Consider the following 19,808-nt stretch of genomic DNA (forward strand, 5'->3'; position numbering starts at 1 on the left):
AAACAAACCAAATATCGTCTTTAGGCCATGAAGCCTACAGTCCAGTGGGAGAAGCCACCACTACTCAATCATATAAACAAATCTAGAAACGCAGAAAATGTAAAATAGTAACCCGGGATGCGAGTATTGGGTACTGGAAGCTTTTCATGTTTCCTAATCTAAATAATTATGTGAAATTATTTTAAGAGGGTAACAAGCTTATTCTTTCACAATTGGAAGTGGCCTTTTAAATTCACATATTCCAGAAGAGGTACCTTTGGATTTAATTCACACTAAAGTGTAAATGAATGATAAACTCTCCAGATGGTGATGACTGTTGATCCTTTGGAAGGGAAGCCTAGCCCTGGGGGGATGAAGGACAATTTCCTTTACTTTCTGACTTTGAATGAGGGAATCTCTCTCTCTCTCTCTATATATATATATATATATTTTTTTTTTTTTTGAGACAGAGTCTCACTCTGTTGCCCAGGCTAGAGTGCCGTGGTGTCAGCCTAGCTCACAGCAACCTCAAACTCCTGGGCTCAAGCAGTCCTTCTGCCTCAGCCTCCTGAGTAGCTGGGACTACAGGCATGCGCCACCATGCCCGGCTAATTTTTTCTATATATTTTCAGTTGTCCAGCTAATTTCTATGTTTTTAGTAGAGACGGGGTCTCACTCTTGTTCAGGCTGGCCTCGAACTCCTGAGTTCAGACGATCTGCCTGCCTTGGCCTCCCAAAGTGCTGGGATTACAGGCGTGGACCACTGCGCCTGGCCCAATGAGGGAATCTTTGAAGATGACTCTGAAGCCTCCATACATATCTGGAGGACAGACAGGTAGGGGAAGCATTGGGGCCTTTCTTGACCTTCATTCTACTTCCTAATAGCTGTAGAGACTTTATGTGCAGAATTTCTCTCCATACCAAAACAAGCTCCATGAGAATAGGTTACAGTGGCAGGAAAAAAGGATCCATCATACTTCGGCTCACAATACTGTGGAGGTAACACACGACACGGGGGGTTCACCATGTACTGGCCACTCATGACCACCAAACGCATTACTGCTTTGAAACTTTCCACCAGCCCCTGGGGCCTCCTGACTCGAGGTCCGAGGTGTTTTCAACTAGAGGGCCAGGGTCTTGGTTTGTCTTCTGTTGCTTACAACAGAATACCTGAAGTTGGGTACTTTATAAAGAAGAGAAATTTATTTCTTACAGTTATGGAGGCTGAGAAGTCCAAGGTCGAGGGGCCACCTCTGGTGGGGGCTTCTTGCTAGTGGGGACTCTGCAGAGAGCTGAGGTGGTGCGGGCTAGAACACGGCAAGGGGGCTGGGAGTGCTAACTGCTAGTTCAGGTCTCTCTTCCTCTTCTTACAAAGCCACCAGTTCTCCTCCCACAACAACTCATTAATCTATTAACCCATTAATCCATGAATGGATTAAAACATTTAGAAGGGCAGAGCCCTCATGATCCGATCACTTCTTAAAGGCCCCACTTCACAATACTGCCCTACTGGGGATTGAGCTGCAACATGAGTTTGGGAGGGGACATGCAAACCATAGCAGCCAGAGAGATTCCGATTCCAAATGTCTGGTCTGTTTGCAGTCTTTCCCATCCACTATGCAGGGCTCAGGGGCGCTCCAGGCCTCCCTCAGACCTGGCCCCGGCGCCAGGCCTGGCCACTGGGTATCTTCTGGCTTTTGGAAAGTTTGGTCCTTGCCTCCATTGCAGCCCTGGCATGGCACGCTTGCCCTTGGGCACAGTCTGTGAGCCTTCTGAGGGGAGGAGGACCCACGGCTCATTCAGCTCCACAGCCCCAGTGCTGAGCTCAAAGCCAGAGAGATACCAAGTCCTTGTCACCATGTTCTGTGACCGAATGTGCTTCCAGCCCTTCCTGCCAGCCACTTGCCAGCCACCTGGCTGTTTCCCAGCTTGTAGTTCTCCCAGCTGGGGAACATAACCCCCAGAATATTTATCCTGGAGTTCCAGCACTAAACACGGTCATTTTTAGCTGCACAGAATTGGTTCTTCTTCCTTGCACCTCACTGAGTTCCCTTTTGCACCCTCCGGCCTCGTGGCCAATCTTGAAGAAGATTCCACAGCAAAGCTGGAGACAGTTTTCTTTCTTTCCACATATATAATAATGTCCAGGGATCCTCAAACTTTTTAAATAGGAGGCCAGTTCACTGTCTCTCAGACGGTTGGAGAGTGCGCACTGTGGGCCTGGGACAGGCAGGCTAAGCAGGACAGGCAGTGGCAGTAAAAACACCCGAGGGCCAGATAAATGTGCTAGGCGGCCCATATGTGGCCCGTGGGCCATAGTTTGAGGATGCCTGATGTAGACATTCGAGTGTTTGGTGTGTCTGAAGAAGACTGAAGCATTAAGCCTTGTCCCATAAACAGGTGCCCATGGACACCTGGAAATCAAAAAATTGAGAATGATTTGGAGAAGCCATCTGTCCCTTAATTTTTTTCCTCTTTTGGGGAGTATTCCCCACAGTGTTCTGGTGGGAGGCAAGGCTCTCCTCGCGGCAGCAGGGTAAAGGCAGGAGACCGAGGCCCTGGCAGACAGATGTTCTCACTCATGACTCTGCCTCTCCGGGGAGTGACACGGACACCTGAGGACGGATGGGCAACCATGGAAGGATCCTGTGCTGCGTTGGACGGCAATGGATGGCCACACCTCAGCTGTGTTTCCAGCTCTCTAGCCCCTCTCTTTTCTACCAGTTCTTCAGCCTGGACTCCTTCCAACAAATCCAGGTTCTATTTCTGTTTCTGTTAGGCAAAGTCAGTTTTCAGTGCTTGCAACTCTGACTGACATAAACCTAAGTGTCCAATGAGAGGGGATGATTTAAATAAACCAGGGAACACCTATAATGTGGAATACTATGCAGGAGTTCAAAAGAGTAATGGCAGATCTATGTGTATGGACAAGGAAGGCTATCCAAGACACGAATAAGGACAGTAGTACAGTATACCATCCTTTATCTAAAAAGTAAGACAGAACTATGTATTTTCCTATGTGTGTGTGTTGCAATTAAAATGAAATGCCACAAGAAAGGGACTTTGTTTTGTTTGGGCCTATATCCCTGGGCCTAGAACAGTGTTTGGCACATAGTAGACACTCAATAAATATTTGTTGGACGAATGTACAGAAAAAGATCTGAAAGAAAATATATCAAACTGAAAATAGTGTTTTCTTAGAGGAAGGACTAGAATGCAGGGAGGGTAGTCAACAGAGATTTTCATCTGTATTATTTGAATTTTTGACAAGGAAAATATGTTTATGTATTTATTTGTATAATTAAACAATAAAAAGAAAGCCACTAAATATTAATAGGTGATGAGAAAGGCATTAAAATGATGATTTCAAAAAAACTTTATCACAACAAATGCAAATTAGTTGGCAAAGCAGGAGGAAATGGGTATTTCAGGTGGGTACTTGATATTTTGGTGAGACTGATTGGCCATTTTGACAAAAGAACCAATACCATCACATATTTTATTTTATTTTATTTTTTTATTTTTTATTTTTTTAGACAGAGTCTCGCTTTGTTGCCCAGGCTAGAGCGAGTGCCGTGGCGTCAGCCTAGCTCACAGCAACCTCAAACTCCTGGGCTCAAGTAATCCTCCTGCCTCAGCCTCCCGAGCAGCTGGGACTACAGGCATGTGCCACCATGCCCGGCTAATTTTTTCTATATATATTAGTTGGCCAATTAATTTCTTTCTATTTTTAGTAGAGACAGGGTCTCGCTCTTGCTCAGGCTGGTTTTGAACTCCTGACCTTGAGCAATCCGCCTGCCTCGGCCTCCCAGAGTGCTAGGATTACAGGCATGAGCCACCGCGCCCGGCCCCATCACATATTTTAGATTTTTGCTTTTTAAAAAATGTTCAGGCCAGGTGCAGTGGCTCATGCCTGTAATCCTAGCACTCTGGGAGGCCAAGGCAGGTGGATTGTTTGAGCCCAGGAGTTCGAGACCAGCCTGAGCAAAAGCGAGACCCCGTCTCTACTAAAAATAAAAAGAAATTAATTGGTCAACTAAAAATATATAGAAAAAAATTAGCCAGGCATGGTGGCGCATGCCTGTAGTCCCAGCTACTCGAGAGACTGAGGGAGGAGGATTGCTTGAGCCAGCAGTTTGAGGTTGCTGTGAGCTAGGCTGACGCCACAGCACTCACTCTAGCCAGGGCAACAGAGTGAGACTCTGTCTCAAAAAAAAAAAAAAGTGTTCAATAGACACACTCACCCCATTCTTAACCAGATATTGATGCAAGGCTCAAAAATGCTTATTGTGCACATGATGCTTTTATATTTTGATGTGGGCATCAAAATGTCCTGCTTTAACTTAATTAAAAAAAAATACTGGGTCTCCCTCTGTCATCCAAGTTGGAGTGCAGTGGTACAATCATAGCTCACTGTAGCCTCAAACTCCTGAGCTCAAGTGATCCTCCTGCCTCAGCTTCCCCAGTAGCTAGCACGGTAGGCTGGCATCATCATGCCCAGCTAATTTTTTTTGGTAGAGATAGATTCTCACTATGTTGCCCAGGCTGGTCTGGAACCCCAGGCCTCAAGCAATCCTCCCACCTCGGACTCACCAAGTGCAGCTGCCTCTGCTTTAATTTAAGCAGAGGAAATAGCAAGAATAGAAGTGTAAAGCGGAAAGATGCCTCCAGGGGCTGCAAGTCATTTGCACTGTTGGAGGGTGAAATTAGAGGCTGAGGTCATGAGCAGATCCTCTTTCTCTTTCTCTTCCATGTGTTCTTCTTTTTACTTTCCTCCCAAATTTCTTCCCTCCTTTTATCCCTGTCAGGGGGACTAAGGCCTGGAAACACAATGATAGCATCTTCTGCCCCCAAGTTTGCAGTCTGGTGTGGTAGGTAGATGGATTTGCAGTGATATTTGTGGCTGACTCAAGTTCATGGCCTTGCTTTTAAACCGCCCTGGCAGTCCTGAACTTCTTCCCTTCTCCATACTTCTGAATTCCTAGGAGTCTGTTCTCTGCTTTGATAGTTAGCCCTCCCAAATTCTAAACTATCTTCCGTTGTGTGTGACTTATGTGTGTTCATTTTGTCTCCTCGGGTCTATTGTAAACTCCTTGAGGGTTGGAGGCACCTTTCTGTGACCTTTTGTTCAGCAAGGCTGTTGGAAACAAGAAGAATTTCTGAACTGTTTCAAGTTCCAGTGGTACAGTCATGGTTATCGCAGCCTGACAATCTGTACCTAGATAGAGTAACGATGACTTCCGAGAGTCATGACACCCTTGTTGAAACAAAGGTGTGCAGGCTTGTCAGCTGAGTGCACATTTTCACAGCACTCCGCAATGATATTTGCTTTTAATCAGAAGTCACAGCAGAACAGTTGGTTTTGAGGAGAAACACTCCCCTCTTCAGAGTCACTGATTAAACTGTAACTCTGGTGTAATGGTCCTTAGCACACAGCAGTGGAGATAAATGTGCTATCTGAGAAGGGAGTTTAGCATTCTTAGCATTCATCATGCCATCTCGAACCTTTATCTAGTCTTAGTGTGTGCCAGACACTGTGCTGCTAAGCAGCTTTTCAGAAATTATCTTATTTAATCTTTACAATACCCCTGTGAGAATTTTTATTATCCTCATTTTACAGGAGAGGGAATGGAATTAGGAAGTTAAGTAACTTGTCCAGGATCACACAGCTAAAAGTGATGGAGCCAGGATTTGCTGAGATTATAGGTGTGAGCCATCACACCTATTATTAAACTTTTAATTTTTAATTTTTTAATTTTTTGAGACAGAGTCTCACTCTCTTGCCCTGGGCTAGAGTGCTGTGGCGTCAGCCTAGCTCACAGCAACCTCAAACTCCTGGGCTCAATCGATCCTCTGCCTCAGCCTCACGAGAGTATGTGGGACTATAGACATGCACCACCGTGCCTGGCTTTTTCTATTTTTAGTTGTTTTGGATAATTTCTTTCTATTTATAGTAGAGACGGGGTCTTGCTCTTGCTCAGGCCGGTCTCGAATTCCTGAGATCAAGCAATCCTCCTGCCTCGGCCTCCTAGATTGCTAGGATTATAGGTGTGTGCCATTGCGCCCGGCCTAAACTTTTAATATGAATTAATCAATTGAAAAAATCTATTAGAATATATGATTCAATTTTTTTGAATAATATAGTCTGAGGACTTGTTTATATTTGTTCAAAAAATATTTATTGAATGGCCACTATGTGTCAGACACTGTGGGGTGCGAAATAGATGTAGTCTCTGTCCACTTGTGCAGGAAGTCTAGCTGGGAACTCTCATAAGCAACAAATGGTCACACAAACAACTATATAATTGTAAGTTGTGATAAAAAATATATATAATTGTAAGGTGCAGAAAAAGCAACATGGGCAAAGGCCCTGAGGCAGGGAAGGGTTTTTTGAGAAACTGAAGCATGCCTAGGGAGTACTGGGAGAGCCTCAGGTGAGAGGACTTCAAAAGGAACAATAGAAAAAAAATCCCTGGAAAAATCCAACAGAGGAAAACAATACAGGTTGACCACTGTGGCTCAGGCCTATAATACTAGCACTTTGGAAGGCAGAGGAGGGGTGGGGGTGGGGTTGCTTGAAGTCAGGGGTTTGATGCTGCTGTGAGCTATCATGATGCCACTGCACTCCAGCCTGGGCAACAGAGCCAGACCCCATTTCAAAAAAAACCCAAAAAACAAAAAACAAAAACGAAGAAGAAAAAATAATGCTGTAAGTTTAAATCTACTGCCTTGGTTAATCCTCACCAGAATCGTGTGAGGCAGGGAGGGCAAGCATAATTATGGTTATTTCTATCATTGAGGATTAAAGCTCAGTTAGGGACAAAGCAATGCAGCTTTTGGTACTGTGATTCACACCGGAGAGGCAAACTCTGTGGGTTCTCTGGGAAGCTGAAAGGGAGCGGGTGGAAGAAGCAGAAAAGCCCTACTGCTATGCTGCTTGACTACCTGAAGGAAGAAGGCTTTGAACTACAGACATCAAACAGTAAGCGCTTCTTGGTTGCCACTCTGTCTGCTCTTCTAGGAATCTCTCTTTGTGTCAAGACAGAAAACGAATCTTGCATTTTAGAGACTGACTGAAAGTCACTTTCAAAGTCGACAGTTCTGTAATTCTGAGATTTACATATCAGGAAAAAATTTCAGCGTAGGGTGGAGATTTCTGTCTTGAATCCAAAGGTCGGTGGAATCCGAAGGGTTAATCAAAATGAGAAACTACAACTCCCGGCAGGCCGCGGGGCCAGCTCTCCACCTCCCCCCGCTTTTTTTCCGCCAGAGTTGGGAGCGACCAGTGACGGTTAGTTATTCGAATAAACCAATGATATCATGAAACTCTTCAGGTTGAGGAGGGGCGGTCGAGTTATCCAATCGTTTGGAAGATGGGAAAACATAGTAGCCAATCCAAAGGCGTGGGGGCGGGGTCCGAGGCGAGGGCGGTGAAAGAGGTTTGCTGGCGAAGATGGCGACTGAGGCGCAGGGTGAAGGGGAGGTGCCAGCCCGCGACTCCGGCAGGAGGTGAGCCGAATTCTTGGTCCAGCTGCCAGGGAAACGAGGCCGTGGACTGGTCGTTCTGAGGCCCGTCCCTTGGGTCACGGTGACCCACGGGCTGGGCTTTGTTCCTTCCTCCCACGGAATTTCTCACCGGCGCTCCTGCAGGGGCTGAGGCGCAGTGGCGCAGCCCCTTCCCTGGGCTCCCGCCAGGCCCCGGCTTGGTCCTGCCAAGGCCGGAGGGAGGTCCGCCCGCGGCGTTGGCTGCCAACCCACCAGCTGGGGTGGCAGCGCTGCCTGCTTTGCGCCAAGACTCATCTTGATGGCGAGGAAACGGGAAACCCAGAACTGTTTAGCGAATTCCTCGACGTCACACAGCGCTTTTAATGTCTGAGGCAGTTTGTAGGTTGAAGTCTGAGCAAGGATTTGAGTGTCAGTTAGAAATGGGTGTGAGGCTTTGGGCCAGTTTTTAAACCTCTCTCGGGTTCAGTTTCTTCTGTAAAAATAGACATAATGCCTATTTCAGAAAATGTCAGAATTGAATAAGACAATCCATTTAAAGCTTCTGGCACTTAGCCTAGCAGATAATAATTCAATACGTGATACATTTTCGTTTTCCTAGTAGATGGGACTGCAGTCCAGAAAATCATGACTTTATTTCTACAGCGCGTTCTTCCCAAACAGGCACACCAACAGTTAGCGTTTGCAGGGAAGAATTTCTAGGTGACTTGGCCCCAGCCTTGAGACCGAAGGTGCCTTAATTGATTACAGTGGGTTTTTTTTTTTTTTTTGGTAGATTTCAATACAGTGATCTTATTTACGTTACTCAGCGTAAATCAGTAAAATACTTTGGCGTTTTTCGATGCCCTTTGTACCTAATAGGAGATTGCGAAAGTCTTGGGAAACTGAGTTTGTGAGCGGGCTGCTTCTGAAGCCTAGATGAAATTGATTGAATGTGTTATTTAAAATTTTATACGTAAGAGCTTTCTACTGTTGGAGCCACCCATAAATTGTTGACCATTTTTGCCCAGGGGCTGTAGAGGTGATTGATACTTTTTATTAGAACATCCCTCATCTAGTTCTGAAATCCTGAATTGTGATGAAAATCTGAGGACAAATAAAATAGTATTTTATAGCAAAAGTAGTTTGTTTGGATTCCTCTATAGTATACTGCCAACTGAATTTAAATTTTGAGTGAGAGTATTAGTTACATGATCAACAGGTATTCACACAATCTTACCTGAACCTCAAACTGTTACATCAATTCCATATTGTAGAAAATAAGTTTGGTGTTTCTGTAAGGCTTTTTGAGGGCAGGAAACATACATTTTTTTTTTTTTTTTTGAGACAGAGTCTCGCTTTGTTGCCCAGGCTAGAGTGAGTGCCGTGGCGTCAGCCTAGCTCACAGCAACCTCAAACTCCTGGGCTCAAGCGATCCTCCTGCCTCAGCCTCCTGAGTAGCTGGGACTACAGGCATGTGCCACCATGCCCAGCTAATTTTTTCTATGTATATTAGTTGGCCAATTAATTTCTTTCTATTTATAGTAGAGACGGGGTCTCGCTCTTCTTGCTCAGGCTGGTTTTGAATTCCCGACCTCGAGCTATCCGCCTGCCTCAGCCTCCCAGAGTGCTAGGATTATAGGCGTGAGCCACCTCGCCCGGCCTACATACATGTTTTTGTCACATATTCCCAGTACTTAGCTTTGTGTAGGTGGTCAGTAATGAATGGATAATAGTCTTTGTCATTTCTAAGACATGAATATTGTCTTGTGGTGATACATATTCTACAAATTCTTTTTTGCTCTACAGATATTAACCTTTTTTTTCTTTTTAAATTTTTTATTTTAGTGTATTATGGGGATACAAGTGTTAAGGATACGTATATTGCTCATCCCCCCCACTCCCCCCCCCCATATTAACCTTTCTAATGTTCTCTTGATGGTGTGGCTCCTTGTATTCCATAAAGAAGAGGAAAGGATTGTCTGATTTGCACAGATCCATTACATATTTAAGGTTGAATGGAAAATATGTGATCAGCCATTTAGAACTGTACTGTCTAGCTTTCTATTTCTTCATCATTATTTTAAGCCTGCTCCTAATAATTATAAATGCTTTAATTTTTTTTTTTTTTTGAGACAGAGTCTTGCTTTGTTGCCCAGGCTGGAGTGCCGTGGCATCAGCCTAGCTCACAGCAACCTCAAACTCCTGGGCTCAAGCAATCCTTCTGCCTCAGTCTCCCGAGTAGCTGGGACAACAGGCATGTGCCACCATGCCCGGCTAATTTTTTCTATATATTTTTAGTCGCCTGATTAATTTCTTTCAATTTTTAGTAGAGACGGGGTCTCACTCTTGTTCAGGCTGGTTTCAAACTCCTGAGCTCAAATAATCCGCCAGCCTTGGCTGCCCAGAGTGCTAGGATTACAGGCGTGAGCCACTGAGCCCGGCCCATTTACAATTTTTAAATCAAAAATTTAAATAAGAAAAAATTGCTCTGACTGTAAAGAATTCCCAGGTTATGTTTTGACCTTTGATGGGAACACTCCCTTCTCTTCATTTCCTGTCTTTATTAGGTAGAATGATGCTTTAAAATTTAACTCACTTGTTACACTTTTAAGTTACTCTTAAGTGAACAGTACTAAAGGGGAATCCACAAATAGAAGCTATCCACATTACCAGTTGCACTATAAAAATAATAGGGTCTTTTGTGCTCACTTCGGCAGCACATATACTAAAATTGGAGCGATAACGTGAGAAGAAAAAGAAATAGTGTATTTTAAGGGTCAAAGAGAAGAAGCTACAGCAGGAAATTAAATAAAGCCACCTCTCCCCATATTTGACAGTAGGGAAATATAGCTCAGTGCTTTCTGAGTTGAAAAGAAACCTGAAAAGAAAGTGCTATTATTAGACGAAAAGGAAAAATTAATAACAAAGGGTCCCAGGCCTTTTAACCTTAATATTCACTGGGAAAAAAAGCCTGCTGCAAACCAGAAAAAGCAAACAGGAAGACACAGAGGTGAAAGGAGGCAAAGCAAGCCACAGTAGTGATAATTTTTGAAAAGTTGGTGACAGTCAATAAACCAGCAGTGTCCAAGTTCCAGGGCCCAATCCTGCTCCTGGAATTTAGGAACAGCAAGTTTAGGAATAGACTGCAGGATGCTTGGAAATGTTTCTGGAGGATAAGGAAGGTGCCTGAAGATGGGGTAGGGTCCTATATCCTGTTAATTTACATATACCTAAGAGTATGGAATGTTGGTTAGTAAATAAGGAACCCTATCATAAAGAATGATATAGGAAATCTGTAAACTTTTTGTTAGATGGTGTCAGTAAGCATTACATTTGGCTTAAAACTCTGAATTCAGCCTTCTTTGTTCAGATACATTTGGTCCCTCTTCCTTCCTCCCTGCCTCATTTTCAGACACTGCATTTAAGATTGATCTTTTCTGAATGGTAATAGAGTTTGGTGACAGGGGCTCAACTCACATTGGATCCATTGAACGGTGTCTATCAATGTCCTGTGCTTATAAAAATATTTAAAAAATCATTGATATTGAAATAGCCTTCCTTGCTGGTGAATGATAAGATCATTATAGTTGGGAATTGTTGCACAGGTGAGAGGAAGAGCGAGTTTAGGAAGAAGCTGGTGTACGGTTTAGTGTGTTTTAGGATTACAGTAGCAACCTGGTACTTTCCTCATTGACAGTTGCTCTTTTTCCTTTAGGGCTCTTAAGCCCAGCATTTAAAAAAATTTTGTTTTTTAAAAATTGTGTTATTAAAAAACACATAAGATAAAATTTATCATCTTAACAATTTTTCAATGTACAGTTCAGTAGTTTTAATTATATTCACATTGTTGTGTGCCCAGCCATTTTTTGTGTAGAAAGTCTACAACCTGCAAATCCATCGAAATTTTAAAGATATATTCTTTCCTCCCTCCCTGGTATAAAATAAACTTATATTTACTATAGATGGTTAGAAAGATATGTACAAAAGAAAGATAGCCATTCTAGTTCTACCAGGTAGATACAACCATTATTAATATTGAGATACGATTTATTGGTATCTTAGACAATGTTGGCTCCCAGCTATGAAATGAAGATTTATCCTACTTTCTTTGTAAACTCTCACTTCTTTTTCTTCCCCTTCTCCTTATTTGTTATATTCTTGATTTTAGTTCTCTCATTGACTAGCTTTAGGATTATGGCAAAATAACATTTCTTGATCATTGAATTTCAGACAGTATCAGTTGACTCTTTACTATTTAAAATTAGGAAAAGAGCATATTTTTGTTTCCTCATTTCTCTTTTTTTAGGTTTCCATCAGCTATATCACTTCTTCTGTAGTATTAAAGTATTAAAAGCATTTACATCCTATTTAAAATGTACAATTAAAAATTTACTTATTGTGGTGAATATGGATTCTAAAAATGGAAAACTAAAGGATAGGATCATTGAGGATCTTGTAACTATGTAAATATGCTCTGCAGAGCCAAGTAGTGTGCTTAACCTGTAGAGAAAAAATTACAGTCCCAAATCACCAAGCCTGTTTTAATCTAAAAAGCATGTTGGAGACATCAATGTTAAATGCATTCTATATTTTTACACTCTGTTAGTCAAAAATTAAAAAAAATTTTTTTTTTTATGAAGATGGGGTTTCACTATGTTGCCCCAGCTGGTCTTGAACTCCTGGCCTCAAGTTATCTTCCTGCCTTGGCCTCCCAAAGTGCTAGCATTATAGGTGTGAGCCATCAGTGCCCATCCTTAGTTGCTCAAAATTATGCCTCATTTACTCTGTGAGTAAATGAAGGGTCTGTTCCCTGGTGGGGAGAAGAAGGTAAAGATAAGTACTCTTTAAAAAAAAACTTGCAAGCCGGGCGCGGTGGCTCACGCCTGTAATCCTAGCTCTCTGGGAGGCTGAGGCGGGCGGATTGCTCGAGGTCAGGAGTTCGAAACCAGCCTGAGCAAGAGCGAGACCCCGTCTCTATTTAAAAAAAAAAAAAAAAAAAAAAAAAAACTTGCAGTACTGTTAATCATATCTTAAAAATTAATAATTTACTAATATCCAGTCAGAAAGACACTTTAACATTTTTTGAGGTATTATGTATGTATACATACATTTGAGGTATTATGTATGTATATGTATAAAGTACACGTATCTCAAGTATTCAGCTTGAACAATTTTCCCAAAACGAATACCCAAGTTACTAGTACCCAGACCAAGAAACAAAATATCACCAGCATTCCAGAAAGCCCATCTTATTCCCCCTTCTGGTTACTGTGTACTTCTCTCCTCTTCTCCCTAGGGTAACCACCATCCTGACTACTGACAGTATAGATTAGTTTTGCTGACAACATTTTGTTTTAACTTTTTTTTTCTTACATATTGGCAGGTTCAGTTCAAGTGAAGTGACTTATTGCAGAATATTTGGCCTAAGTAGGAAAGTATAAAGAAAAAATAAAAATTATCTTTCTGGAAAGATAGTGGAATTTATTTAAGCCAAGCAGAATTTATTTGCTTTCTAGCATTGACATATATATTTTTGTATAATATTTTGTTTTGTGCATCATAAATATATTCAGAAAAGACATTTGCTCTTTTAGGGAATACATCTGTGAGATATTTATTTTGCAGCTTTAGATTCTGATACTGGGTGGTGATATGTATAATTAAATATGGTTTTATTTCCAAAGTGTTTTAGAAAATTTTTGGAGACTAAAAGGGGTTACTTAAGGGAGGAAGGTATAGTATAGGGAAGAAGGAAGAAAAAGAAGGTGGGGACAACAGCTGTCTGCTAAACTACAGAGATGTGTAACAAGATTAGAATTAGTGGGATATCCCTGCATTGCTATCTTTGTGGTATATATCATGCAGTTTGGCAACTGCCCTGTATGCTGATTGTTTTCATTGTTAAAATCTTGAGAAATTGAGCCCTTATATTCTTTTGCTGGGTAAATGCTTTAAGAACAGATACTATAGTTATCTATAAATTCTCCTTCAATCTATGTTTATCTGTTTTAAGCAGGTATGACTTAACGATCTGCTTAGTAAATACTAGTACAACACTTTGAATTTGGAAAAATGATGTTACTTTAAAAACTGTTTAAAATATCCATTGATGCATAAAATTATATGCTGTATGTTCTGGATTAAGTGGATTTAGAAAACAGGCTGATATAGTGGTTGAATGTTATTTGTTTAATTAATTGAAGTCTAAGAATGAAGTTTTGCTGATTCCATTCAATTTGGAAGACATTAGATATTTTAAAAATTTATTTTTTTATTATTAATTTTTTAGCTCAGGTTGGTCTCAAAGCCCTGAGCTCAAGTGATCCTCCCACCTCGGCCTCTCAGAGTGCTAGGATTATAGGCAGGAGTCACCATTGCCAGGCCGACATTAGATTTTAAAGTCTCATCTGTGGGGTGTAGTTTGCTATTGGATTGATAGGGGTCATTTTTATTTATTTGTTTGTTCTATTTTAAAATTTTTTTTTTTTATTTCACCCCAGGCTGTATGCTCCTAATTTTTATTTTTTTATTTTTTATTTGAGACAGTGTTTCACTCTGTTGCCTGGGCTAAAGTGCATAGCTAACTACAACTTCAAACTTTGCTCAAGTGATCCTCCTGCCTCAGCCTCCTAAGTAGTTGAGTCTATAGGCTTGTGCTACCTGGCTAATTTTTGTATTTTTTGGATAGGCTAAGTTGCTCAGCTTGGTCTTGAACTCCTGAACTCAAGTGATCCTTCCACTTAAGCCTCCCAAAGTGCTAGGATTACAGGTGTGAGCCACTGCTCCCTCTCTGAAAATAATCTTTATAACCTGATTTTATTTATTTATTTATTTTGAGACAGAGTCTCACTCTGTTACCTGCGCTAGAGTGCCATGGCGTCAGCTTAGCTCACAGCAACCTCAAACTCCTGGGCTTAGGCAATCCTCCTGCCTCAGCCTCCTAAGTAGCTGGGACTACAGGCATGCACCACCATGCCTGGCTAATTTTTTCTATATATTTTTAGTTGTCCAGCTAATTTCTTTCTATTTTTAGTAGAGATGGAGTCTCGCTCTTGCTCAGGCTGGTGTAGAACTCCTGAACTCAAATGATCCACCTGCGTTGGCCTCCCAGAGTGCTAGCATTACAGGTGTGAGCCACCGCACCCAGCCTATAACCTCTTTTTAAATTAGAGAAAAATTTTTTTTTAAGAGTTAGGATGTCACTATGTTGGCCAGGCTGGACTTGGAACTCCTGGGCTGAAGTGATCCTCTCACCTAAGCCTCCTGAAAAAATTTTGTAATGAATATTTTGTAAATAAAGGTACATTTAGCTACAATTTCCTATTTTCCTTATGTAGAGTGACTTTTGGGACACCCTGTGTTTTGTTTAGCTTTGCTTATTTTATTTATTTATTTTTTTTGAGACAGAGTCTCACTTTGTTGCCCAGGCTAGAGTGAGTGCCGTGGCATTAGCCTGGCTCACAGCAACCTCAGTCTGGGGCTCAGCGATCCTACTGCCTCAGCCTCCCGAGTAGCTGGGCCTACAGGCATGCGCCACCATGCCCGGCTAATTTTTTGTATATATATTTTTAGTTGGTCAATTAATTTATTTCTATTATTGGTAGAGATGGGGTCTCGCTCAGGCTGGTTTCGAACTCCTGACCTTGAGCAATCCGCCCGCCTCGGCCTCCCAAAGTGCTAGGATTACAGGCGTGAGCCACCATGCCTGGCCCAGCTTTGTTTATTTTTGATATTGCTTTGTAGATTCATGAGGTTTGCCTTTTTTTTCACGCAATATTGTGTTTCTAAGATATATCCATACTGTATATGTGGTGGTTCTTTAATTTTTACTGCTGAGAACTTAGAAGTGCTTTTTAAAAATTTGGATATAACTTACATTTAATACACATACAAATCTTAATTTTGATGAATTTTTTTTTTTTTTTTTTTGAGACAGAGTCTCACTTTGTTGTCCAGGCTAGAGTGAGTGCCGTGGCGTCAGCCTAGCTCACAGCAACCTCAAACTCCGGGGCTCAAGCAATCCTGCTGCCTCAGCCTCCTGAGTAACTGGGACTACAGGCATGCGCCACCATGCCCGGCTAATTTTTTCTATATATATTAGTTGGCCAATTAATTTCTTTCTATTTATAGTAGAGACAAAGTCTCGCTCTTGCTCAGGCTGGTTTTGAACTCCTGACCTCGAGCAATCCGCCCGCCTCGGCCTCCCAGAGAGCTAGGATTACAGGCGTAAGCCACTGTGCCCGGCTTAATTTTGATGAATTTTTATGTGTGAATATACTTGTTTAACCACAACTCAGATGAAGAAATAGGAGATTTCCAGCATCTCAGAAGGCTCCCTTGTTGTCCTGTCCTCCCAGAGATACTTATTATTCTAATATTTATTACTGTAGATCAGCCTATTTTTGAACTTTATATGCATAGAATCATTCAGTGTATACTCGTTTGTGTCTGCTTTCACTCAATGTTATTTTTTTGGTATTCAGGTTATATCAGCATTTTATTCTTTTTTATTGCTGTGTAGAATTCTATTATATTTCATAGTTTATTAATCCATTTTGCCATTGAAGGACAAATAGGTAGTTCAAGGGCTGGTTTTTAATGAGCAAGTTTTTTTTTTTTTTTTTTTTTTTGACACTTTAAGGACAGCAACAAAATGAGCAAGTTTTGACAAGAGTTGGGATAATGGGCGATAGCTTACTGAAGAGAGTGTTACTTCTTGGAATGGAAATAGGATTGAGATTGTTTTTAGTGAGATTACCTGTACCAGGTATACTTGTGTTCTTGAGTATGACACCCTAAGTGCCCAAATCCCAGTTTTCATTTTTTCTGATCTTTGTGCTGTTTTCCATTGTTCATAATATCTTTTTAAAAGGTTCTCTTTTAAAACTGGTCTCTATTATTCAGGCACTGCCTTGGTTCTTTTACATGGTTGAGTATACCTTCTTTGTCTGGCTATACTTCTTTCTCCAAGATTCAGTCCTTTGCCCTCATTTCAGATATTCTTTTCCATTTAAGTTTACCTTCGCAGATTATCAGTTTTGGTTAATAGGTGATTCCAAATCTTTCTTTGTAGCCCTAATGTGTTCTCTAAGAGTCAGACTCTTGTTTCTAACTTGTTAGATGTGTTTGGGTTATTTCAAATTCTTCATTGGAAAATATGTAGTGGCACAGGATTGTCAGTTTCTCTTGTATGACCTAATGTAAGTCTTTAGATTTATTCCTAATTCATTGGTAAAATGAGATTCTACTGCAGTCAGAAGGTCCCTTCTGAGTCTTCTGGGCTCAAGCAATCTTCCTGTTTCAGACTCCCGAGTAGTTGGGCCTACAAGCATGTACCACCATGTCTGGCTAATTTTTCTATTTTTTAAAATTTTTTTTTTATTTTCCTCAGGATATATTCCCAAGTCATAATTTTTCTATTTTTGTAGAAACAAGGTCTCTCTCTTGGCCGGGCGCGGTGGCTCATGCCTGTAATCCTAGTACTCTGGGAGGCCGAGGCAGGCGGATTGCTCAAGGTCAGGAGTTCGAAACCACCCTGAGCAGGAGCAAGATCCCGTCTCTGCTATAAATAGAAAGAAATTAATTGGTCAACTAATATATAGAGAAAAAATTAGCCGGGCATGGTGGCACATGCCTGTAGTCCCAGGTACTCGGGAGGCTGAAGCAGAAGGATTGCTTGAGGCCAGGAGTTTGAGGTTGCTGTGAGCTAGGCTGACGCCATGGCACTCACTCTAGCCTGAGCAACAAAGCGAGACTCTGTCTCAAAAAAAAAAAGAAATGTCTTACTCTTGTTCAGGCTGGTCTCAAAGTCTTGACCTCAAATAATCATCCTGCCTTGGCCTCCCACAGTACTAGGATTAGGGGGCATGAGCCACCCAGCCTGGCCCATTTAATGTTTCCTGTCTAAGATATGACCAATCCAAGATCTGATTTCCATCTTGGTTCCCCAATTTCTCCCAGTAATAAGGCTGAGATGGTTATAAAGTGACAGACCCAGGATCTAAGCCCAAGTTATCAAACTGAAAGCCTGTGCAGTATACAGTGAACCACACTGCCTTACCATTCGAGTGCTTAGATGTGTAAGAGTAAGGGAAGAACAGTGTCACCTCTGCTGCTTTTATAGCTGCTGAAAGAGGAAAAGAGGAAAGTAGTTGTAGGTTATGTGAAAGAGTAAGATCTAGATAGGGTATGAATAATTGTAGTGAAGAGTCTCGTGAAATGAATAGTTGATGCTTGCTGAACTGTGCTCTCCAAACACTCCAGCTTTCTCTGCCTCTAAACTTTGGTTGTAGAGTTTGTGATGCTAAAAAATGTTAGATGATGTTGCTGGTTGGTTGTATGGAAGGTCTTCAGAGAATGGCAGTGTTTTTTGTTGTTCTCTAAGTCCAGAAGCTATTTTATCCAATAATTGGGTTCGGAGAGACTAATTTCATCCAAGCTCACAAGAAGCCAATTAATAAATGCAAATTTGATAATTTGCATAAAGAATATACCCGATATAATATATTTATAAATATATATATTTATATAATTTATAAATATATATAAATTTATATAATATATAAAACTATCAAGCTGCTAGCACATTTTATCCTTGGGAGAAACACATTACAGTTGATAGGTTGTTGCTTTCTTCTTTTATGTGCACTTATCAATACTTCCTTTCTGAAGATGCTTTCTGGTCACCTTGAATGAACCCTCTCAGCTATACTTTTATTAACCATCTTTTAGGATGGGTTGTTTCTACAGATGTTAGAGCCTATTTATTTTGTGCTGATGTTTTGCTATTTTACTTCATATATCAATCAGGATTCAACTAGGTCATAGAAACTACATAGTATTATATTTAATAATTTAAACAGAACATTTAATACAGTTATTAACTATAACAAGATTAGAGTAACAAGGGATTGGCTAGTAAGAAGTAAAGAGATCTCTAAAGAATACAGAAATAGCAGATATAAGAATCAGCTGAGATAGAATGTGCAAAGAGGACCCCTAGGGGCAGAGATCCAGACCTTGCTGGAGCTGGCATGGCCATAGTTCACTGAATGGCAGAGAACTAGTTGTGGAATTTGCCAGAAATCCACCCTTTAGGGTACTGGGGAAAGCTGTTAATGTGGAGGTGTCTTGATGGGAAGCTACTGACTTGTGAGTGCTGCTGACTACTGTGTACTGCAGGAATATAGCACTGAAGAAGCTGCCTGTGCTGCAGGAGCCTCGTGCTGGAGATGCCACACATGCACTATAGGAGCTGGATGTTGGAGAAGCCGTCTGTTCTGAAGGAGCAAGGGCTGGAGAAGCTGCACACCTGGCAGGAACTTGCCTAGAGGAGTACCTTAGAACTAGAAAGAGAGAGACTCTTCCTCCTGCAGTGTCTTCTACAGTGTTGTTGTTTTTTTTTTTGTTTTTTTTTGAGACAGAGTCTCGCTTTATTGCCCAGGCTAGAGTGAGTGCCCTGGCATCAGCCTAGCTCACAGCAACCTCAAACTCCTGGCCTCAAGCGATCCTTCTGCCTCAGCTTCCCAAGTAGCTGGTACTACAGGCATGTGCCACCATGCCTGGCTAATTTTTTCTATATATATTAGTTGGCCAATTAATTTCTTTCTATTTATAGTAGAGATGGGGTCTCACTCTTACTGAGGCTGGTTTTGAATTCCTGACCTCAAGGGATCCTCCCGCCTCGGCCTCTCAGAGTGCTAGGATTATAGGTGTGAGCCACCGCACCCGGCCTCTTCTACAATGTTCTTTACTAATAATGCTTAACATTGTGCCAGCAGGCCAAGGAAATATATTTAAAGGCTTTGGCTTCGTTTTTGCCGAGTAGGCAAGAAAGTTGAGAGGCAATGAAGATGAGATGATTGATAATAGATGAGATAACAGGCGTGAGCCACCTCGCCCAGCCGAAATGCCTATACTTTTAAAGGGTTACTACATTTCTATCAAGGTCTAATGTAAATTTTTGTTTGATATTGTTCTAGAACTGGGTATTGCACGTGAATCTGTTGAACAAGAGTAGTTTTTAGTTATTATTAGTTAGTGTAATACCCTCTTATCTTGAATTTAGATTTAAGAGCAGAATCAATTATTTGGCATAGCACATGATTAAGCTTGGAAGTTTTATTATTTATTTTTAAAATAACCTTTAAAATAATGAATAATGAAAATGCAGAAATGAACTGAAGAACCAAAGGCTGCATGCTGTGTATTATGATTAGTAGATTTGGCTGAACAGAAGTTCATGTTTGTTAGAAAACCCAAGACTTGCTTATGAAAAACTGGGAAAATGGTATGGAAGGGAGAAACACAAGATATAAGACAAAAATTATACAAAATAAAATATA

General features: G+C 41.3%; 1 protein-coding gene across 3 annotated transcripts in view; it reads left to right on the plus strand.

Annotated features, from left to right (window-relative positions):
* Positions 1-7,405: 7,405 nt before the first annotated feature.
* Positions 7,406-19,808, plus strand: part of ARHGAP19 (Rho GTPase activating protein 19) — a 59,955-nt gene continuing 47,552 nt past the window's right edge. For all 3 annotated transcript variants that reach the window (XM_076009898.1, XM_076009896.1, XM_076009897.1), the window contains exon 1: positions 7,406-7,488. Coding sequence is in view for 2 of the 3 variants with exons in the window: in XM_076009896.1 (XP_075866011.1) it covers positions 7,433-7,488 (56 nt within the window). In the remaining variant the exon portion in view is untranslated. The remainder of the gene's footprint in view (positions 7,489-19,808) is intronic.

This window comes from Microcebus murinus, chromosome 14 (assembly GCF_040939455.1).
Source record: "Microcebus murinus isolate Inina chromosome 14, M.murinus_Inina_mat1.0, whole genome shotgun sequence".
Taxonomy (NCBI): Eukaryota; Metazoa; Chordata; class Mammalia; order Primates; family Cheirogaleidae; genus Microcebus; species Microcebus murinus.